The following is a 24967-nucleotide window of genomic DNA, read 5'->3' on the forward strand; positions in this document are numbered from 1 at the left end:
ACTTCAGCTGCTTTCCCTTGACACCAGATTTCCCCCCTTGAATATTTCCTCAAATATATTGTTCTTTTATTGATTTTACAACGCTCTCTCTCTCTCTCTCTCTCTCTCTCTCTCTCTCTCTCTCTCTCTTGCTCTCTTTCTGTATCATCCACCCTCCACTCAAATAATCCAAGCTCCAAGCAGGGAGGAAGCAAGCCAACCCTATAATAGCCTATAATAGCAGAGGAGGAGGAGGGCACAAAGCAGCTTTCCTTTCAAAATATTGATAATTCCTTTCAAAATACAGATATTTTCTTTCAAAATATAAATAACTTTTTTCAAAATATCAATATTAATATTGCTATTTTTAGAGGAAAAAATTGGACTGGATAATGGACAAAGAACCAACTCGAATCAATACTACCTGTTACATCAACGGAATGCTTTTGAAGCAGTACTGGTCAACAGATCCCATCCCTATTCAGCATGGCTCTTGTGTTCCCAATAAAGCTTTTTTCTTTATTTAAACATTTTTAATTCCATGTTCTCTGTCAAAGAACAGGCACCAGAATCAGCATACAAAAATAGTAAAAATCAAATTGCGTGAACTGCAACAAAATGTTGCAGCGTGGAGTTCTCCTGTTCAGAGATCCAGCCAGCCAGCTATGCCCTTTTCCAGGATACGCCATTCTATTTCCCCCATCCAGTTTTCTATCTCCCCCCCCCCCGCCCAAGCCAGCATTCTGTGCCCATTGAACATACTGAATCCTCATTGGTCTGTTTTGGGGATATTCCATTCTAAGGGTGGTTTTTTTTTTTGGTGTGTGAAGTTTTTTCTACTTCTGCAAAGTTGGGTTCCCCAAAGCCTGCTGATACTTCCCTCCTGTGTATGGGTGGGTGTTGCTTTGCACATAACAACAACAATAGTATACAGGATAATTAATATATACGCTAAATAAGCCTAATTGAAAACAGCAAATGATTAAAAACTACTAATCAATAATACACAACCAGATCTAATCTAAAATGTCCACCACCAAAGTAATAACAGCCACAGTTTAAAAGATTCTCAGTCAGCCTGCAGGAAATGCATTTTGGGAAATCCAAATATTCACTTTGCAAAATAAAAAGAAAAGCCATACATGTACATGCTGGACAAACTCCACTAGGGAAGGCAATTCCATCACATAAATGAGCTTTCTCCAGCCTGGTTCCCTCTAGATTTTGTGGGACTACAACTCCTATCATCCTTGATCATTGGCCATGCTGGGGGTGCTGGGAATTGTAGTCCAACATCTGGGTTGGGGAAGGCTGGAGCAGAAGATGTCACCATGATGGAACCATCAGAGCTTGGAAACGTTACTTTTTTGAACTACAACTCCCATCAGCCCAATCCAGTGGCCATGCTGGCTGGGGCTGATGGGAGTTGTAGTTTTAAAAAGTAACTTTTCCAAGCTCTGGAAACCATGGTTTGACTTCGCCAGTGAAGAGAAGCACACTCATTCCTGAAGGACACTCGAGGACAGTGCAGGTTAGTCTATTAGGGTAAGCAGGGCACCTCCACACCAGGCTCAGGATTAAAAACAGTTAAAAACAACCAAAATCACACCACACAAAAAAATAGGCTCATTAATTTCAGTGAGTCTGCTCAGAAGTAAGCTCCATTGGGTTCAATGGGACTTACTCCCAGGTAAGTGTGTATTGGATTGCAGCCAGCGTTGAATACAACCTTTGGTATCTAAACATCCAAAGCTCTAAAAACCCTTGAAGCCACATAAATCCCACATGTCTATTTGCACAGCTTAAGTTACTAAAATTTCAGGCTTGCAAATCTGATGTCTGACCAGAAGGAGAAATCGGAAATTAGCATATAAAGTGACACAAAAACTATAAGAAATTGGCAAAATATAGGTACATAGTCCATAGGGTCTATATGCTTTGTATGATTCTAATCACAATGAGGATGGTTCCAAAGCACAGAGAATACGGGAATATTCATCCACCTTTAAAAATCTTGCTGAATAGCAAAGCTACCCCCCACCTCTTTTGGTCATGCATAACAGCCGCAGGCATACAGTGTATAACATGGGCCATGGCATGACAACGACTGTGGAGCAAGGCTACCTGGAGACTAGCACCAAACAATTAGCACTGTTGACCCACCATGCTGGGAAGAATCTGGGAGTTTAAAGGGTTGAACCTCCAGGGGGAAAGCTGGTAATGTTGCTAGCTAAGCAGCTTATGAAGTATGCCAACATTATGCTGAAAATGGATCTGTACACACACACACATACATCCTGAATATGGCACAATGCAGTCACTCTTCCTACAAAGAGAGCAAAAGAGCTAGCCCAGTTAAGCAACTAAACTGCACCACCTGAATGTTTTGGCTTTGTATGATGTTGCACAGTCAGTTCAGCTGAATTTACAGCACCACAGCAAGGTACTCTACATACTATTCATACACACAACCCAGTTTTATATATTCTGCAGAAACCATTCCTGTACCAGGGAGAATATTTTCAGATTTCTAACTTGCATGGATCATGATAGCATGTGTGGGGTGGGTGGTGGTGGTGGGGAATTGCTTGATTTAAGACAGGGTGGTTTACATAACATATTATATATTAAGAGCTTGATAGAGCCAACAATGTGCTTTCAGTCAGCAGACTGACAATAGAGATGAATGGTGTTTAAATGGTCCATGCATTTGAGCCAAAAAAAACCCCACCCCACAACAACCACCCTCTTCGTTTGTCTGCTAATCCAGTCACTAAGCAGGAAAGGTCTGGACCTAGGTCATGGCCGCCTGTAACACCTGCGCAGTGGCCATGCGGCTCCTCAGCTTCTCGCTGCTGTCGGTGCGCAGAGAAGTGAAGCAAGCCATAACATTGCAGAGGCGGTGGCAGAGCCAGCAACAGCACCTCCCTTCCTGGGGTGGTTGGGGAGGGGAGCATGGTGAAAACCCCAAAGAGCTTGCAGCGTCTCTCCAGTAAAGCGGTGGTGGTGGCAGTCCCTGGGCCCGGCAGCCATTTCATTTCATCCAGGACCCATTTGTCTAGGACTAGCACTCGGGTGGCGGCAGAGGGGCGGGATGAGGAGTTGACCCAGGCGGTTGCGGTTGGGGGCTGGTTGGTGTCGTGAAGGGAGGTTGTGAGAAGAAAGGGATGGATATAGGGGTGGGATAGGTTGGTGACTGAGTAAGAAAAATGAGGATATGGACCAGGATGGCTGGGATGAAGGAACATGGAGGGGTAGGGGTCAGGAGTGACTAGTGGGTGTGTATATGAAAGAGAGAATATGTATATAGGATGCAAGGGTATGAAGAGAAAGGGAGGTAAGGAGGAAAACGAGGAGGAAAATGAGGGGTATGGGTATGGGAGTGAGAGGGGAAAACAGGTACAAGATGAATGGAGAACTAGGGTAGGGAAAGGGTGAATAAGGTGTTAAGGTGTTGGTGGCCACCATACAGCAACACCCGGGCACAAGGGGCCACTGATAGCCTGTGCCCAACGAACCCTAGAAACCTGGAGCTGGCCCTGTCGTTGGACTCCAATTCGCATCAGCCAGCATGACCAATGGCAAGGATGACAGGAGATGTCTGCTCTCTTCTCCCACATTCCCTCTGAAGACTGTGACTTAAATGCAGACTCCATCCATGACTCCAGTATCAACAAACTCCCCCCCCCCGTTTTGCTTTCCTTCTAGCCTGATGAAGAATCTGGAGAACTCAAAAGCTTGCACACTATTTTGTAATATCTTGGTTTGTTTAATAAAGAATTGCCAAAATACGGATCCTAATATTTTTCTAGTGGGCCAACCCTGCTGTCTTTGCTTTTAGTATTAAAATAGCCCAAATTCTTCTGATGGAAGATTATCAGATGTTTAAGTAGAACAACTACAGAGCCCACTGTTGATGTGTGAGTGTTGTTGCGTGAAACAACACGTTACTTTGGAGTTAAGTTGAGCAAGAAACTTCACAGAGGCCTGAGAAAGTTTTAAGAGTCTTTACTAAGACATTACGGCCAAAGGCATAAGAGAATAGATACAAGTAGAGTTTCTCCCCCCCTTCATGGAGAAGCTCTCAGTTCAGAGACAAGACACAGACAGCAGATGAAGGAACCAACAGCAGGCTGTTACAACTTTCCCAGCTGTGATCTCCCGTTACCATGACAACCTGTCTGGCCTTGGATGTCTGCTCTCTCAGGCCAGGCATAGCTGATAACACAGCTCCTCTCCCATACATCTTGAAACATTTCAGACTTGATGAAAAAAACACATTGGTAGTACGGCCTAGTAAGCTAATCATAATAAGACAGCTCATATTTCATCAGTCTTTCTTCTCTCAAGGTCCTCCCTGTTTTCATCCACTGCCATCGATAATACTATGGGGATTTGCAAATTGTATAGAGAAACAGGTTTTATGGAGAGAATAACTCAAAAGCATAGGAAATCAGGCTGAAGAAGAGAGAAACGGCACAATATTATTCACTTCTGGCATTATGTGTTGTGCCCAATCAAAATTTAAAGGAGGAAATGACAAATGTACTTTTTATCTTAAAAGTTATACTTTGTGTGATCATCAAACGTCCTCTTCTAGAATGGCATCTCTATGTGTACATCCTAAATAAAAAGACATCCTAGTGAGCCCATCGTATCTTGGCTTTTACCATTAACAGACACTGTCAAGGGGGGGAAATATTATGGCAGACCATTTAACATATTTCTAGCTTATTTAATTTCTTTATCCTCTTCCCAAAAACATCTGTTCCCAATAATGTCACTTCACTGAAATCATGTAAATGAACTCCTGCAAGCAGTGACTCAGAAGGAAGTCATAATCAATTTTGCTAGGCATAGCAAAATCAATTGCCTTTCATTTTCCTCCTTTTTGAAATATCAAAACAACCAAAAAAAGGCCACCAGCATGGTTATAAGGCAGCAAAACAGCATCTAGGAAGATTGTTCGATCATCATCAGTCAGCCCCAACTCAGAAAAACCGGACAGCTTTATCTATGGTTAATCGATGGACCATAACTCTTGGTTAATGAAGTAGTTCAAGCAACTGATACAAAACTGTGAGCCATGCAGAACAGAATTAGACAAGAGCTCTCTTCAGACCTTCTCCACATATTCACGAAATATATGAGACTCATTCACATTACACTGAAAATAGGTACAAGTATAAGTGTATGAGTGAAAGAGTGTACACTTGTTGATTTGTATAAATCTAATCTTGGGTACATCTGCACACAGACTCAGAGCTTGGAATTACTTGGAAGTAATTCATTACAAGTAACGAATTACTTGTAATTCCTTACATTTTTGAGGAACGAGTGGGTAATTCCTTTACATTTTGATTGTAATAGTACTAGGAGTAATGTTATTACTTTTGTGGAGTAATTGTAATGTTTCCAGCATTACTTTTGGGCATTACTTTGGGGGAAAGCAGGGGAATTCTTCTGCTCCGCTGATTTGTGGATGAAAATCATGTGCCTCAAACTGGGCTTCTGTGCAGCATCGCTCTTCCCTCATGCTCTGTGGGTGGGTAGGAGGCGACGAGGGAGGAGGTGGAGAGTGAGACGGGGTGGAGTGGAGAAAACAATAGCTTAAAAAAATGGATGGTGGTGGTGAAGAATGGAGTGGAGGGAAAAAGGAGCCGGAAGGCAAGAACATGGATAAAGGAGGAGGCAGCAAAGATGAAAAATGATGTGTGTGCGCACACATGTGTGTGCATGCACTCACGCACTTGGCGCACAAAATGGTCTTCACCACACTCTAGCTACTGTGCTGCATTTGCAATATTTTAACTTTTTGCATTTCAAGGGAAACCGTTTGCTTAGGTGAGTGTCCCTTAGTTGGTGTCAGGGCAGGGTCTGGGAGGTGGTTAAGTCAGAGAGATTATGCTTGCTGGCTGAGTGGAGGGGATGCAATTGGTTTGATGTGCAAAGATCTGAGTAGTGGCCTCTGCCTCCCTCCCCACCTCCCTTACCAGCAGAGAGACCACCATTACTATCTTATGGATAAAAATAATTATTCTACTACCTCTGTATGTGTGTGTTTATTTCTAATGTTGTTTTAGGCTACTTAGATGTGCAGCAGCCAAGGCCAGCATCTTGTAGGTGTTTTTTTTAAAAAGTAACTGAAATGTAATTGTAGTGATTATTTTTGAGAAAAAGTAATCTGTTACTTTCAGAGCAATTGTAATTGTAACGGTAATTGCTACTTTTGTGGTCCATGTAATTGTAACTGTAATTCATTACTTTTAAAAAGTAATCTTCCAAGCTCTGCACAGACTATACATTTGTTGAACACTACACGTTAATAATTGCACAACTGTGCAGCTCATCTATTGGCATACACAGGTACACAGATTATACACTAATAGAATGTAACATCTGAACAGCCAATTGAGAAGGGGGAAAAGGGGCTGGGCTACTGACTCCACCCCCAATGTTACACATACTGCTGGTACATGCGTTCAGTGCAATGTCTGCACAGGGGTGCCTGCACACATGTAGGATCTTCTCCGCATATATATCTATATATGTACAATGGAAGGAGTGGAGCTCCTGGCATGTGCTCTGTCGGCAGGCCGGCAGCATGATCCTGCTTCATTCTCCATTTGCTTACTGTCTGCATAGAGAAGGTCCGAGGTAGACTACTATTTTGTGGAATTAAACAATATTTTTTCACATTTTATAAACAAACCCAGCATAGGAGAATGCAGTGGCATAGTATAGTCAAGTATAGCCAAGTGGAAAAGAGTGTCACAACCTCATTATGTGGCCGTAGGAAAGTCACTACTCTATTGGCACCTTCTTCCTTCCATCTGTCATATTGGAGAAATGACCTGCCTTGAATAATGTAATAATATATGTAAAGCACTTTGAATTCTGAAATGTGCTACACAAATGCTAAGTGTATGTATGTATGTATGTATGTATACACATGCAAACACACACTCATAATGTGGAAACAAATCCTAGCATGTTCTTTGTTGTCATTTTACTGCAAAAAAGACATCTAAAATTTCTTATAAAATATATACAAAACCTACATCAACATAATGAAATAGAACACTGTATCTTCATTGGATCATATAGTAAAAGTGTACGCTGCTGTGGAAATATGTCTCTAAGCATCTGTGGGCTTCAAGCATGTTAAAGGTCTGACATTACTCCTGAGTGTCTGTAAAAGCTTGTGTTTCCATGATAACCTAGAACTCCAGAACATGTAATGATAATAAGGCTAAATTATGAATTATGGCATTTCTGAACAGAGAGATTTTCAATATATACACAAACACACACTACTAATACGGTAGCTAAATTACTTTTATCTTCAGGGCACATTAGGAAGCAAACGGGGTCCATCTGTAAATTTATCTGTATTTTTTCCTGTCTGTGACCATAATAAATGTGTTTGTTTTTTTTCTTTTCAAGTGGGATCTGGAACAAAGTGTGACAGTGTGCAGTGCTCCTGTTCAGGATTCTAGCCAGCCACACCCTTTTCCATGATACTCCATCCCATTCCCCTCCTCCACCCCAGTTTTTCAGTCAGCATTCCATGCCCATTGAGCATGCTCATTCCTAATTGAGCTATATTCTCATGTATGTATGTATGTATGTATGTAAATCTGCAAAAGTTGTGGTTCCTCTGAGTCTGCCAATACCTCCATCTCATGCACAGATGGACTCTCTGTCTTCTGCATGCTTGGCTACAGAAGGATCCACAATCAGAAAATGAATCCATGATGATGTATTAAGATGTAAGATTCACAGTTGCCCATCTTTAGCCTTGATCAGCATCTATTTAATACAGAGGGCATAATTTGACTTGAGCAAGGGGTGAAGAGTCAACAGCATTGGGCCCATCCATCAACTGACTCCTACAGAAGGCCCTTTACCTTCCTTCTCCCATCCTTGCGAACAGAACACTGACCCTTTTCACCTGTTCATTGACTATGTGGAAGGGGTAGAAATGGGAAGCTCTGTCACTTTTGGTTCTTTCAGTTTCTCATTTTTCCAATCTTAAATTCAGTTTTCCACATTTCTGCATCCATCTGCGAATTTATTTGTTTTTAAAAGTCCTCATGAAAATTCTCCTGCATTTTAGTGCAAATTTCTTCTAAACAACACATTTTTGTAGAGTTTTGACTGTCTTTTTTGCAAGTAATTTCTCATTATATAATGCACGTTTGTGTGTTATTTTTACTCATATATTCATTTTTATGTACACTTTCCTCTATCATATGCATTTTTGTAAACATTGGTTGGAAACTGCATCGCAAAATTCGAATAAGTGCAAATTTCGAAGGATGGCTGTGTTTCAGTTCTCATATTGTTCCGGAAAGCACAAATTTGATAGATTCAGTTTGAAAGGCAAACTGAATTGAATTTGTCGCCCATCCCTAGGAGGAGGGATTGGAACAGAAATTGTATACAGTAAGTAACCCCATTGCTGATCTCTGTGAATTCAATCTGAGACGCTGAATGCAACCATTGCATGCATACTAGCTGTTTCCATGTAGTCTCTCGCCACCTCAGTCAGGCATCCTGCAAATGACAGGCTCTGTGCATAGGCTCTATTGAGATGCCCCACATGGAGGCTGGCACTCATCAGGAGCAGGAACAGCGAGCACAACTGTGATTTCCCCTTGCCTTCAATGCATTCACTAAACATATGAGCAGGGCTAGAATGGGATGAGGAACCGATGGCCCTCTGGATATTGTTAGAATACAGCTCCTATCATCCCTAACCATTGGCCATGACGGCTGAAGCTGATGAGCCACGTGGTCCAACAACATCTGGTTCTTTGTCCCTGGCCTAGAGCCTCCTGTTCGTATGCAGCTCAGCTGCTACTCTGACAGAGACTCTGAGCCCTTTGAAAGAGCCCCCTGACAAAACCTCAAAGCCGGGTGCAGCACTGGCAAAGCCACACAAGGGGAAGGGTTTTAAACAGTGTCCTTTCCTGCTAGGCCTGGAATGAGCAGCTACATAAAAATGGAGTGCAGGGGTCTTTGTCAAAGCAACTACTGCTTACTCATAACATTGCAAAATGGAGGGCTTCAGAAGCCTTTTGCCTGGTCCTCGCCTTAGACAAAGGAAAATGTCTGAGGCACATAATAAAGAGGAGATACTTGGGATGTTTGAGGCTATCCTTGGGGCTAGATAAGAAGCCTCCAGAGGCAAGTTAAGCCCCAAGGATGTCAGTTGTTGATCCAAGGATTACTCCCTTCATTATGATTATTTGTTCATCACTTTGGGTCTGTCTGCAAGATAATGCTATGATATAGATAAAGGAATACAGCAGTTCTGACTAGATATTGGGTGTCAGCTCAGACCTCTTTCAACATACTCCATGTGATAGCAGTCAGCAATACTATCTCCAGAACCAACATGACTGACAAAGAATAAAGGCTGTGTAATATAGGTATATAAAGTTGGGTCGATTTGATATCTTTTCTTCTAAAATTCATCTACAGTGAAACACAATTTGATCATCAAGGCACTTGCACCAAAGGAGATGTACTCAGTGTATGGTTTAGTATAAGTTAAAACTCTTCAGGTAAGTGTGTGTGTGTGTATGCATACATATACACACATATACATACAACACACACATAAATATTCTGAATTCTGAAGGTGACTTGTAATTGCAAACACAAACAATATGAGGAAGCTCCATGGGCACTGGATCCCTTAGAACCAGAGCTTGGAAAAGTTACTTTTTTGAACTACAACTCCCATCAGCCCTAGGCAACATGGCCACTGGATTAGGCTGATGGGAGCTGTAGTTCAAAAAAGTAACTTTTCCAAGCTCTGCTTAGAACCCAAATTGGGGTGTAAACAGAAGCATTCTAATTCCTACCATCCTTTAGTTAGCTTGTTTTGATTCTATTTAGAACATTTAAAGATGGGGGCTCACAATCCTCATTATTATCCCCATGTAACTCAATAAATAGCATTGAAAAAGTGAGTTTGATTGGAAAAGCAAGGATAGATGCCTGCATATATGAGAGAGAGAGAGAGAGAGAGAGAAAGAGAGAGAGAGAGCATGAGTGATCTCCTTTCTCTCAAAGGCTGTATACAAACAATGGTTTGTCTGGAGCAATGGGAAGTGACCCCCCCCTTCCCAATTCTAACAACGGCTCTGTTCTGTGCAAGTACAATCAAACTGGAGAATAAATCTGTGATTACAGGAAAACAGCTCCTAAGGAGCATTAAAATTATGTTATCCATTTTTATATATAAGAAATGAGACTATATGTTCTCTATGGATTCTTTTCTTACCGCAGTCATACATGCCTTGTTAAGACTCTGCTTTTCATTACCCCATTCAAACAATCTGTACACGCACAATGACTTTCAAATGCCTTTGAGGCAACAGAAACTAAATGGTTTCACTTTATTTGTCTGAATTTATATCCTTTCCCTGGAATTTAGCTGATATAAACTCTTCCTCTTATTTAATTGGTGCTCAGGCACAGAACAACATGTCCATCCAGATCAGAAAAACGAATGTTAGCTAAATAGGAAGTGAAGAAACCTAAAGCTATTAACCTGGAGCTGACCTTGAGCCCCATGATGCAGGCCACTGAGTAGCAAATAGAAGATCCTGGAGGGGAGAAAATGGGAAAGGAGAGCAAGGCATTTTTCCAGATTATTGTGTACATTGGGTGATGTTTATTCCCAGTTAAATACAAAAGATTAAAACTGAGCTTGCTATTTTCAGTTACATAGCATTCTGCCATTTCTGCTAGGAGTTAGCTTTTTTATTCAAATGTATTTAAAGCATTTTAATTAAAGGTGCCCGGCTCATACTGTTGTAGAGTCATTTGAAATGTAAGTCTGATATTACGAGTTATTATTTAGCTAAATCAATCAAACAAACTCTGTTATGATTAGATAAAAAGTTCTGCTTTAAAGCAGTAGTCAAAACATTTCTAGGTGGAAAGCCTTATTCAACAGACTGTTTCTCAAATGTCATTGAAGATTACATTGCTTTTCAGTAAGAACTTTTGTTTTAAATCCTGAAAGACTCATATTATTTTAATTCATGCAATTTAAAGATACAAAGGCATATGAAAATGCATTAAAATATTTTCTGCTAATTCGTTTATCACTTCTTGTGCACTCTGAAATGCATTATTTCAGATAGGGATAACCACATCAGCCTATTTCCAGTCCTTTTCAGTTTTGCATGTATCTACTCCATCCAATTTTACTTTTTTAAATTAAACTGCACAAAACTTTGCATTTTCTTCCTAAAATACACATTATATTTATTTTTATATATTTCTGCCAAAATATCTATTTACTATGCATTTTCTCCTAAAGTATGCATATTTGTTTGAATTTCCTCCTAAAATACTCCTTTTATACACATTTATGAGCCAAGATCCACGTTACAGAATTCGGAGAACCATGCAGTCTGAAGGATGACTGCATTCCAGTCCACCTGCTAGTCCAAGAAGTATGAATCATGTTGATATGCTTCATTTATTTTATTTGTTATTAAATTTATATCCTGCCCTTCCTTCCAGAATGAGCCCGGGGCAGCAAACAAAATAACAGACAGAATAAAACTCTCCTGGGTCCCTAGTTTCAAATACAATATTTCACAAAAGAAGAAAAGGCACGATTCTGTTGGGAAAAATCATATTTGAAACTAGGGATGCAGGAGAATTTTGTTCAGAAATTCAGAAGCCCAAGAATGTCCTCGTAACAAAAAGGAACTCTTAGGCTTCCTTCTGAATTTCTTGAAAGAAATATGACTAAAATAACACATCTTAGCAAACATTGTACTTCCCGGACATGCTTGCTTTAGTACATTCTGGAGAACAAAGTCCCTGCCTTGGGATGGGTACCGAAAGCAACGTTGGAAACACATGTTTCCGCTACAGAGGGAGTTATGATTGCCCAGACCTCAAAGATGATTTTCTGTCCCAAATACTGTACGTTCTTTCACAATTCAACAGCAATGCTTCTGTACAGAGCTAAGAGCGGAGGAAGAAAGACACATGCAAAAGGAAAAAAGGACAGAGGAGGCATACTTCATCTCTGATTTTTGAAGCCCAGCTTAAATAGGACAGCAGGCATGTAAGAAAAACTTGCCCATCAGGTCGTTCCAGGATATAGTGTCTCATTCTTGCCTGCATGTGTAGTATTAGCACAACAGGCAGCTGTGCTGACTGCCCAGGCAGAATTTGTTTGACTGGCTAACAAAGGCTGCATACAAAGCATACATTGTAAACACCTTTAAAGCACATCCCCCTCCCAAAGAATTCTGGGAACTGTAGTTTATCCCCTACAGAGCTACAATTCCCAGGACCCTTGCCAGGATTCTTTGGGAAGGATGTACTTTAAATATATGGCGTATACACAGCCAAAATGTGGCAATTTATTTATTATTTGATTTATATTCCACCCTTCTTCCCAGTAGGAGCCCAGGGCAGCAAACAAAAGGACTAAAAACACTTTAAAACATCATAAAAACAAACTTTAAAATATATTAAAACAAAACATCTTTAAAAACATTTTTCAAAAAAAAGGTTTAAAAACATCTATTTTTTTAAAAAAAGAAAGTTTAAAAACATTAAAAAGCAATTTCAACACAGGCACCGACTGGGATAAGGTCTCTACTTGAAAGGTTTGTTGAAAGAGGAAGGTCTTCAGTAGGTGCCAAAAAGATAACAGAGATGCCGCTTGTCTAATTTTTAAGGGGAGGGAATTCCAAAGGGTAGGTGCCACAACACTAAAGGTCCATTTCCTATGTAGTATAGAACGGACCTCCTAATAAGTTGGTACCTGCAGGAGGCCCTCACCTGCAGAGAGTAGTGATCAACTGGGTATATAAGGGATAAGATGGTCTTTCAGGTATCCTGGCCCCAAGCTGACTTTGTACACCAAAACAAGAACCTTGAACTTGGCCCAGTAGCAAATGGGCAAATTTAAATGAGGTGCTAGTTGCATGGAACATTGCATAGGGTTTTTTTAAAGCCTCTGGTGTTTCCTTTATTTTGGGCCTAAATGGCCAAGTTGCTAAGGAACTAGAGGCATTCTGTCATCACCCTCCCCCTACAGACTGGCATTCCAGCTTCCTTTGTTCTGGGTGGAGTGACAGACTCCTCAGTACGGAGGTGAGGCTTCAGTGGCACCCTGGATAGCTCCATGCAGGTTCCAGGATGGAAATTCCATAAGAGCAATGCTCAAATATTGTTTCAGCAGCAATCCTTCTTGGACTGAGCCTTAAACAGAAGCTGCTGCATTATTTCAGTAACTAGCTTTACCTTCCAGGGCCAGGGCCAGACATACCGGGGCCCTTGGTCACCACCTTGCCCCAGGCCCCGGTTAGAGTTGCCAGGTTCCTGGCCTGAGACTGATCCTGTATCTTTAGGAGAAGAGAAAGTCAGCCAAGTGCAGGTGTTCTTGCAACACTGTAATGAGAAAAACCACAAGGTGGAATTATCCCTTCCCCCTCCACAACTTTTAAAGATACAGAAGACCTCTTGGAGGCTGGGCCTGGCAACCAAGAGGTCTTCGGTATCTTTAAAAGTTGTGGAGGGGTAAGAGAGAATTCCACCTTGTGGTTTTTCTCATTACAGTGTTGCAAGAACACCTGCACTTGGCTGACTTTCTCTTCTCCTAAAGATACAGGATCAGTCTCAGGCCAGGAACCTGGCAAGCCTAGCCCTGGTGCACATCCGTGCCTGCCTGTCTCTCACAGGGAGGGGAGCTTCTTCCTCCCACACATTCGCTGACTCCGTCTCTCCTGTCTTTTGCGGCTGCGCGGGCTGCTACTCATGCGCATTGTTGCCATCAACCAAGAAGGGGCTTCAGCCTCTTTGGGAACCCTCAGCTGCCATCTTGGTTAATAGCAGTCCTGCACATGCAGCCACAAAAGACAGGAGAGACAAGTAGGTGGAGTCAGCGAACGGGTAGGTGGAAGAAGTTCTCTCCCTGTGATCCGTGGCAGCTACTCTGCCACGGATTGTGGAAAAGGAGCACTACTACTCCCCCACCCTATCGAGAGGCCCCCCCAGGGGCCTCTGTGGCTCCAGGGGCCCTCGACCAGGGCCCAACCTGGCCGCCCTTTGGGACCAGCCCTGCTACCTTTCATGAGACAAGTCTCTTAAAGGGACCCAGCCTACTTTAGCAGTCATTGAATTTAATGGAGCAGGTGGGAGGGAAAACTGTGCTCTCCTAAAGCTCCGTGCTGGAGACAGCAGGACAACGATGAGCAAGCGAGCATGCTCATCTCTGCTGTCTCCATTCCCACGTTGTTTCTGGATTACTGTAACACCTGAATAGGTTAAGGTAAGATAAAATGGCCAACTAATCTTTCTCTCCTCCGCATTCTCATTCCTCATGCCAGATCAGAGTGCAAGAGGTGGCAGTGGTGGTGGTGCCTCTTTCTTTTCAGTGCTCCACTCAGGAAATGAGAGGGGCACCTATTAGGCTCCAATCCACAACCTCAGATGATGAGAGGATCTGTCATGCCAAGAACGGTAGCAAGCTGGGATCGTAAACTTACCAAGATGGTAGGCCAGTCCCAAGTTAACATCCAGGGCCAAACTAGACATGACATTAATCACATGAATACATGCAGTTTTTGCTATGTAACTAACAGCCTTTGGGAAGCCTGAACAGCCTTGGGGGCTCTGCATGATGCGGAGTGAGAGTTTGACTCTTACTCACACCACTATGGTCCTGACAAAAACTGCCTCTCCCAAGCTGGCATTTGCATTTCAAAGGAAGCCTCCATTGGTGCCAATGGGAGCTCCCCTAGAAATTCAGAGGGGCAATTTTTTGTGGACTGTGGTGGCAGGGAGAAAAAAAAACCTCACTTCCCCACCCCTCCCACATTCCTCAGGTTTCTCTATGGCTCCTGTTCATGTAACTAAAAAATGTACACGTTAATTTCATTCATGGAATTAATGCCACATCTAGCTTGGCCCTTGGTTCAGCCATGCTCTTACAAGGTTACACCAGACAACCAGACAAAAGAGGATCAAAAACAGCTGGGGGGGGACACAAACACACACAGAAATAACAGTTGCACAAGTACTTCTCCCGTCGTGTTTTGAGAAATAATTCATTTATCAAGGGATTCCAGGACTGCTTGGGTCAACTGATGGAACTTGATAAAGAGATTTAATTTCTTAAAATGTGCCAGCAACAAACCTAGTTGTGCAGCTGTTTCATGTTTAGTATAGTATAAGCCACCATCTCTCAGCCTCCCTTTCCCCATCTGAAATAGGCTGGCCCTTAGGCTTACAAAAGTAATATACATGAAGTGAGAACCAGTAAGATGTAGTGCTCAGAGTGTTGGGCCTGGAGCTGGTTTAAATCTCCACTGAGCCATGAGGCTCATTGGGATATAATGGTGGTAGTGAGAATATACGCTGCCTGGAGTTCCTTGGAAGGGTGGAATAAAAAGTGTAATAAACAGATAAGTGTTTGAGAAAGGCATTATTATACAGCCACAAGAGTGGCTGTATACTGTAACCAGCATCCCATCCCACAACGTTAAATTGAAAATATCCCCGTGCCATTCTGCTGCTTCATTTCAAAACAAAAACTTAGAAAACTTATAGTCTTGCTTAACTTTGCTGCTCTGGGCTCCTGGTGGGAGGAAGGGCGGGATATAAATCAAATAATAAATAAATAAATAAACTTGCTTAACAACCCTCTGTTTTCATGGCGATACACAAAACAGAGAGAGTCTAGAGTTCAAAGTGTAAAACAAGAGGAAAAAAATCCAGACCCCTGTTGGACTTTTTTCTGTCGGTGGTCTCATAATTTGTTGAAATTAATTAAAAGTCATCCATGTTCACAGAGTACCTGTAATCCTATTACTGACCTTGCTCCATACTCTGAACTTCATCTTCTGCAGTTTAAAAGTTTAAAAATGCATGGATAATTTTTAATTAAGTAATTTAATATTGGATTCTTTGATAGTGCAAGCATACTCAGTAAGAATCAACTGTCAGTGTTCTAAAAGCCAGACTCATAGCTGTTGGTTTGGCTAATCAGGTGGCCACACCCACACCAGACATTTATTCCACTTTAAACAGTCATGGCTACTCCCAGATAATTCTGGGAAGTGTAGTTTGTGAAGGATTTTGAGAATTGTTAGATGACCCCTATTCCCGTGACACAGCTCCAGTGGCCAGAGTGATTTAACAGTCAGTCCCTCTTCTGGTGATTGTAGCTCTGTGAGGGGAATCAACTCTCAGCACCCTTCACAAACTATGATTCCCAGGATTCTTTTGGGGAAGCCATGACTGTCTAAAGTGGAATAAAGTTCTGGTGTGGATGTGGCCAGTGACAGGTTAGGTTTAAATTTGGGTGGGAAACTACATATATCTGCTGTAGAATAAAAAGTTGGGGGAAACCCTGAAAAACAATGATACTGTTCACATTATCAGGAAAGCAAAGGGGCTAATTGGAGGTGTTGCCACCACTCACCATATGCTGAGAGGCACATGTTGCCAAATTCTTGCAAGCTACACAGGAAGTGGATTGGATTGTGAAAGGTCAATCCAAATTGTGCTTGCATTTTTACAAATTTATAGGGCAGTATAATATCTCAGAGAGGAGGTCAGGTCTCTTGCTCCCCTGGTGCACTCACTATAGCTGCCTAATTTCCCTGCTTTTTAAAGTTTGATAGAGATATATTTTGGCTATAGGTACATTTTTAAATTGCAATGATTGTTTGGCTATTAGTGAATATATATATTGTTTCATTATTGCATAGAATTAATTACAAGAGGCATGACCTGCAACAAAACATGGTAGTATATCCACACCTCCTAGCACAAATGTTTCTGTTCAGGATTCCTTCCAGACAGCCATACCTCATTAAGGATACACCATCCTCTCCTTTCTCCCCCCCTCCCTTGACACTCAGAATTTTATAGCTACTGAGCATTCTCAATCCTCATTGGGTGTTTTGTTTGTTTGTTTCAGAACTTGGAAGTAATTAGTTTTTTGAGGAACAAGTGGGTAATTCCTTTACATTTTGATTGTAATAGAACCAGGAGTAATTTTATTACTTTTGTGGAGTAATTGTAATGTTTCCAGCATTACTTTTAGGCATTACTTGGGGGGTGGGGAAGCAGGGGAAGTCTTCTGCTCCTCTGATTTGTGGGTGAAAATCATGTGCCTCAAACTGGGCTTCTGTGCAGCATCACTTTTTCCTCATGCCCCAGGTGGGGGTAGCAGGCGATGAGGGAGGAGGTGGAGAGTGAGACGGGGTGGAGTGGAGAAAACAATGGTTTAAAAAAATGGATGGTGGTGGTGAAGAATGGAGTGGAGGGAAAAAGGAGCCAGAGGGCAAGAACATGGATAAAGGATGAGGAGGCAGCAAACATGAGAGAAGACGTGTGTGTGTGTGCATGCATGCGCGCACTTGGCACACAAAGTGACCTCCACCACCCTCTCTGGTTACTGTGCTGCATTTGCAGTATTTTACCTTTTTTGCATCTCAGAGGAAAATGTTTGCTTAGGTGAGTGTCCCTTAGTTGGTAGCAGGGCAGGGTCCGGGAGGTGGTTAAGTGAGAGAGATTATGCTTGCTGGCTGAGTGGGGGGGTTGCACTTGGTTTGATGTGCAAAGATCTGAGTAGTGGCCTTTGCCTCCCTCCCCACCTCCCTTACCAGCGGAGAGACCACCATTGCTATCTTATGGATAAAAAGAATTGCTCTACTACCTCTGTATGTGTGTGTTTATTTCTAATGTTGTTTTAGGCTACTTAGATGTGCAGCAGCCAAGGCCAGCACCTTGTAGGCTTTTTTAAAAAAAGTAACTGAAATGTAATTGTAGTGATTACTTTTGAGAAAAACTAATCAGTTACTTTCAGAACAATTGTAATTATAACGGTAATTACTATTTTTGTGGGCCATGTAATTGTAACTGTAATTAATTACTTTTTAAAAGTAATCTTCCAAGCTCTGGTTTGTTTGCAGGAAGAAGGGTTGCACCCTTAGGTTTTATTTGTTTGAAATGTTTTGTACTTCTGCAAATCTCAGAGGTCACACGAGCATGCTGATATCTCCCTCTTCTCAGTGGCTCCATTGTAGCTACATAACCATCAGCACTCACCATGAATTCACTAGTAGAGGGAAGCTGTAATATTCAACATACTCCCCTGATAAGAATCATCTGCTGTAGAACTAGGATGGATATAAAGTCAATTCCATTGGGAAACTGCTGTTCTCTATGGAGAGGGTTCACCTTCCTGGCCAGTTTTCTGGCCATCCTGACTTCGGTCACCCTAAATTAATTCCAAATATTTTTAGTTTGCTTATTTTTAAAGTTGGCTAGCTACTATAATTTTAGCAGGGGATTTAGAGAATTCAGAGAGCACGTTTCTTGACACCTTGAAATCTTAAAACTAGACCTTAGCAGAAGTAAGAACACCCACAATAACCAAAATATAGCCTACCTCCGGAGCCATCCAAAATGGGGTTCCCACTGATGTGTTTCTCCTCAGCCTGGTGCTGGTGAGCTGTGCAGAAACACCTGTAATGATGAAACACATTCACAACATTGGCACAATAGCATTCTTTTTTGAAAAATCGATGCTTACTGTCCTTTCAACACAATGCAGGAGAGGTCAATCAATGTCAGTGGATTTACACAACTGTCCTCACAAACTGGTCACTTTTTACAAGTCAGGCAACTCTTAAAAGTGGCACTGACAGAATCAATTTAGGCTTCTGTTTGAATAGAATCAATCGCCATCTTCTGCAACACATCCCTGCAATTTGGCCATGTGCCAATAGGACTACACTTGGGATTGGCAGAGCATCATTTACAGCAAATACCTTTGCACAGTCATTAACCAAAAGGGAGACAATAGTCAAGAAATCAGAAGAAGACTAGGACTGGGGAGGGCAGCTATGACAGATCCTCAAACACAAAGATGTACCACTGAACACCAAAGTCAGGATCATTCAGACCATGGTATTCCCAATCTCTATGTACGGATGTGAAAGTTGGACAGTGAAAAAAGTGGACAAGAGAAGAAATTCATTTGAAATGTGGTGTTGGAGCAGAGTTTTGCAGATACCATGGACTGTGAAAAAGACAAATAATTGGGTGGTAGAACAAATTAAACTATCACTATCACTACAAGCTAAAATGATGAAACTGAGGTTGTCACACTTTGGACGTATAATGAAAAGATATGATTCACTAGAAAAGACCATAATGCTGGGAAAACAGAAGGGAGTAGAAAAAGAGGAAGACCAAACAAAAGATGATTTACTCCATAAAGGAAGCCACAGTCCCGAACTTACAAAATCTGAACAGGGTGGTTTACAACAGATGCTACAGGAGGTCCTGATTCATAGAGTCGCCATAAGTCGGAATCAACTTGAAGGCACATAACACACACACATATCATATTGCAGTTGTGGAAATCACAACCTCTACCTGTACTAGAGAACTGGATTGGTGAACTTCTAAAGTCATCAACAAAGAACAAATTAAGTACCACAGGCGAGAGAATCCAGAGAAACTCAGTGCAATTCGGCAACCATTTATAAAATTGTTCAATAACTGATGTTGATCTTCCCTGTAGTTTTTACTAATATGCAAAACATTCCTTTTCTGTAATTTACTGTAGATCAGCTAGTATCTATATACAATTTTAAAATGACTGTCTTATGCTTAATAGCATGCATTAATCACATTCATAAGTGACAAATATAAAAGTAAAAATATATTCTAAGGTCACATCTACATCAGACTTAAACCAATCTTACTGGTTTAATAGTCCTTTCCTTTCCCCAGATAGTTTTGGAAGGAGGATGCAAGGATCTCCAAAAGGGAACTTTCAGTATCTCTACCAACTACAATCCCTAGGATTCTTTGGGGAAATTACCAGTGTAAAACCAATGGGTTATGTTCAGTGATGGCTTCGCACTAACAGAAAGTAAGGCACCTGGTTTTCATCTATCACCCTCTACACATTTCAGTCTCCCATGAGAAACTGCTCCTCAGAGTTGAAAGACCTTCTGGGACAGTATGGGATATGACGCAGAGGGCTGCAGTGGGGAGAGGGGTCAGCAAAAATTAATGATTCACTTTCAGTGAGTGGAAATGCTTTCTATAGATACAAAGGCACCTTTGGATAAAACCCATTGTAATTTTGTAATGTAGGCAGACATGCCTTTCATACTCCTTATAAAACTACATTAAATGATCTTCAATGAAACTAAACCAGTTTAAATGCTAGAGCTCTAACCTCACCATTTTGCAGAGTATCATTTAGAGAGCATGGAGGAAGCAGTTCCCCTCCCGACCCCTGTTGCAGATCAGATGTGATATGAGGAGGAGCATCTATATCTCTGCCTGCCTACCTGGTTCTACATGCTGTCAATGCAATCCTTTGCATGTTTATTCAAAAGTAAGCCCCACTGAGTTCAATGGGCCTTACACTCAGTTAAGTGGCTTACAGGACTGCTGCCAGAGTTATTACTGTTTTGAATAATGTAATCATTCTATATACCCAAGGTATAAAAATGAAATATAATCACTATAAATCTTAAAGCTCATGCTTTTGTTTTGTTTTGCTTCGTGGTTTTGCAATCCAATCTTGAATATATCCAAGAGCAGGATATCCTTCCTGGTATACTTGCTACCTTCCTATGAAGGGCACTCCATAAACACACACACTGAAATGTGAAGTGGGATCTATGTTATTTTGTGGACTAAACTGAGATTTGCTGCTGTTTCAAAATGCGCCTAAAATGCAGACACATTTTATTTGAGCAAACATATGACCATTTGTGCCATCCAATATTTCACAAGCAATTTTTGAAATGTCATAAATGTATGTCGATCAAAGAAGAAAGCAGCCAAACCCGCAGCTCTTTTTATCCACTTCTTCTCTAAATAAAATGCGGCCAATTGTTAGCACAAATAGTTTCCCATCCTTGCTTTATTTTGGATTTTATATTCCATGTGAGCATGCAACATGGTGATTATGTGCAAAACATTAAAAATGCTGCCCAACCAATATTGTTCTCTTTCTAGCTTCCTCCTTTTGGCATTGATGGGCTATTTCCTGCTGCTCAAGCTAGTAGCTGGTGCTAATTATTATCCTGGGAAGGCTGCATCAGATGAAAAGTGATTTCCGCCCCCTACCATTTGATGCCAAAGAGGTTACTAAAGAAGCTGTTGCTTTAGGCCAAGTGTTTATCCAATCGCTACTAAAACTGTGTATTTCAACCACTCATCAATAATGAATTTCTGTACCTCCCAGTAATAAACAGACACCTGCTCTCACATTCAGTTGATGAGTAATCACTGAGCTTTTGCAATAAGACTAGTTTTAAAGAACCAGGGAATTAGCATTTAATGTGGTGCTAAAGTGGTTCTATATAAAGCAGTTTATTATATTTTGGGATTGCTCTCTTATAGGATTGTTTTTGAGTAGCCACATGAACATATTAAAAGTAGAAATTTTATGAATTCCAGCAATGTGATTAACTTTGTCATCCTGTTCTGTTTACTGGTTAACTCTTCCAGCTCAAACCTATGCATGTTTATTGATGGACTACGACCTGGGAGTCCAGGGTTCGAATCCCCACATAGCCATGAAGCTCACTGGGTGACTTTGGGCTAGTCACTGCCTCGCAGCCTCAGAGGAAGGCAATGGTAAACCCCCTCTGAATACCACTTACCATGAAAACCCTATTCATAGGGTCGCCCATAAGTCGGAATCGACTTGAAGGCAGTCCATTCAAATGCAGGTTACTCCCAGGAAAGCATGAATAGGACTGCAGCCTTCTTTATAACCCTCTGGACAGCAATTTTAGGGTGTGTGCAGAGCTTGGAAAAGTTACTTTTTAAAACTACAACTCCCATCAACCCCAGCCAGATGGCCACTGGATTGGGCTGATGGGAGTTGCAGTTCAAAAAAGTAACTTTTCCAAGCTCTGGGTGTGTGATGATAGTGGTGGTGGGAGGGATGGAAGGATCTGTCCATTTCAGTTCTCTCCATTTCTCATTTGTCCAGCCTTACATTCAGTTCTCCAGATTTCTGCAGCAATTTGCGATATATATATATTTTTAAATCCTCATGAAAACTCTCCAGCATTTTAGTGTGAATTTCTCCTAATAAACACATTTTTGTAGGCGGTTTTGACAAATGTACACATTTTCAAAGCCATTTCTCCCAATATAAGGTATCTTATTTTTGCTAATATATTCATTCTTATACACATTTCCCCCTAATATATGCATTTTGGTAAACACTGGTTGGTTGGAGAACTGCATCACAAAATTAGGGTAAGTGTGAATTTAGAAGGATGGCTGTGGTTCGGTTCTAATACTGTTTCAGAAAGTGTGAATGTGACAAATTCAGCTTTACTTGTGAACAGAATTGAATTCCTCACTAGGGTTGCCAGGTTCAGCGCCTGAGACTGATCCTGTATCTTTAGGAGAAGAAAATGTCAGGCAAGCACAGGTGTTCTTGCAACACTGTAATGGGAAAAACCACAAGGTGGAATTCTCCCTTCCCCCTGCACAACTCTTACAGATACAGAAGACCTCTTGGAGGCCAGGCCCGGCCTCCAAGAGGTCTCACTCCTCACCCATCCCTAGATGGCGATGGTGGTGGTAATGGGGAGGGTCTACCAAAATCCACAGATGGGCAATACTTTTATTAGGACCAACCAAAATGCCACAAAATAGTGAGAAAGCTACTTCAAGTCAGATGTTTCAGCATGCAAAGCAGGGGCTGTGGAAAAAAGGAAAATAAAAATATACAAAAATTTAGGGTGGATGTTGAAAGCCTTGCGGGTCTCCATTTAGGTCTCCTCAGGTGGAGATTCCAGATTGATTGAATTAGTCACTGTTAGCTGCATGCAGGTATCGGGTAATAGGATGAAGAAGCAATGGCTGATCCCTGTTTTTGAAAACATAAAGCCTGGTTGTTAGCCAGATCTGCCTCACCTGTTTTTATTATTGCTATCATTATTACTTGAATTGGCATCCTCATCAAGAAATCATCAAGTTTATTCAGAAGTAAAGCTGACTGCAAAACACACTTCTTCCATCTCTCTTTAGTCCTTTTATGGAGACTTCCAATTTCAGCTATACTCATATCTAACAGCTGTAATTGCAAATTAAATGGATCTGTTAGCTTTTGGACCCAGAGGACCACTTTACCTTCTGCTGAGAGGGAATAAAATGTGCTAAAAGCTAGTCACAACCATCTGAGAAAGAAGGATGCCTTATTTTCATATGGAAGGGATAATATTTAAAAATCTAGATTAGAGATTTTCTTTTGCTCTCGCTGCAGTGCAAAATGCTGTATTATGACCAGGATTCCAGAATGCTCTGGGCTAGGCATAGGCCGGTCCACCCCAGGACTTAAAGAGAACACCAGTCTGACTCTGTATGTAACTGTGAGCAAGGAAAGCACCTCTGCATTTATTTATTACATTTATACCCCGCCTTTCTTTTCATGATAGAAACCCAAGATGGGTTACATATGGTTCCCAGGCAGTCTCCCACCCAGGCACTGAACAGACCTGACCCTGCTTAGGTTCAGCAGGGGGCTGGCCTAATGTGCGTTCAGACCATAGCCTGGGTTTAACAATCATAGCCTGAGTCCAGGTTCTTCAGAGGCCCCAGCCTCTAGACACAATAAATACCTCTTTCCAATATTATTTTTATGGACAGATGCTCTGATCCAGCAAGGGGCATGTGCATGCGGGAGTAGGATGCAGCATGAAAGATCCCTGGCTTGATCCAAGTGCTGGGGCTACACATATACAGCCCTAGTCAGACACCTAGTGGTAGTCCGCTATTCAAGAGAGCAGGAGTTGGATTTATTCCGCCCCCACCCCAAAAAAGCTGATTGTTGCTATTGGCAATCAGTTGACCACAGGTACAGGCACATAGCCACAGCGGCTGAGCTTACACACAGTTGGATCAGGATCACAGTTTTCCTTCTCTTCCAAACTATTTCCTAGTTTCAGAATTTCTGGGGTGCCATGTGCCATCCCCTCAGAGCAGAAGTTGATGGCTCCAGACTCTTAGAGAGACTGTCAGAGACAGTTCTGCCATCTTACTGTCTGACAGAAAAAGCCAAACTTTTTGGGAGGGGGAGAAAGAAGATCTCTCAGCTTGCCCCTCTTCATCAGTTCATGCATCCCTCAGCTTCAGGGTTGCTTTCTCCATACAACTGGCTTGTCTCTCAAGAGGCAGCCTCTGCCTTCTCCAGGCTTTTCTTCTCTTCCTTCTGTGACTTCCTCTGAGTCTTATAAGCCATCGTGAGGAAGTTGGAAGCTTGCAGCTTCTCTTCAGCCCCACCTACGGACTGTTTGAGCTGATTACTGGTCTGGCTCCTCATGAATAATCAGTTGGGCTGTGGCTTCTTCCTCACATTCCCAGGAAATAGGAACCTGCCTTATACCGAGTCAAACCATTGATACATCTAGCTCAGTAATGCCAACACTGACTGGCAGCAGCTCAGGGTTTCAGGTGGGGGTCTCTCCCAGGCCTACCTGGAGATGCTGGGGATTGAACCTGGGGCATTTTGCATGCAAAACATGTGCTCTACCCTCTGAGCTTTTCGGCTCTTCCCTTGCACTGCAATTTTTGGGCATTATTTCAGCTTTCCTTCTCTTTCTATTTCGGGATTCCGTCAGAAAAAAAACCACTCGGGTGAAGAAGAGACCTCTCTGCTTGCACCTGCAGTCAGAAATAGACACCCTGAGGTAAAGAAAGAAAGAAGCTGTTATTACCAAAATCAACAAGCTTGACTCCTCCTTCGGTTGTCAGGAGAATGTTGTTCCCCTTGACGTCACGATGAATGATTCGGTTGTTGTGCAAGTGCTGAAGACCCTGGTGCCAAGGACAAGAAGAAAAGAAAGGGGAGGTGGGGGAAAGATGCTTACTCCCATAATTTTAGGGAAGGCAATGAAAACAATCTGCATCCAGACTATAGAAACATCTGCCC

General features: G+C 41.9%; 1 protein-coding gene across 1 annotated transcript in view; it reads right to left on the reverse strand.

Annotated features, from left to right (window-relative positions):
- The window catches only part of MYO3B (myosin IIIB), a 357902-nt gene that overhangs the window by 323567 nt on the left and 9368 nt on the right, over positions 1–24967 (reverse strand). Inside the window, exons 4-5 of the mRNA XM_061608529.1 lie at positions 24753–24852; positions 18434–18510 (exon numbers count right to left, since the gene is read on the reverse strand). Of these exons, the coding sequence (XP_061464513.1) occupies positions 18434–18510; positions 24753–24852 (177 nt within the window). The remainder of the gene's footprint in view (positions 1–18433; positions 18511–24752; positions 24853–24967) is intronic.

This window comes from Rhineura floridana, chromosome 2 (assembly GCF_030035675.1).
Source record: "Rhineura floridana isolate rRhiFlo1 chromosome 2, rRhiFlo1.hap2, whole genome shotgun sequence".
NCBI classification, from domain to species: Eukaryota; Metazoa; Chordata; class Lepidosauria; order Squamata; family Rhineuridae; genus Rhineura; species Rhineura floridana.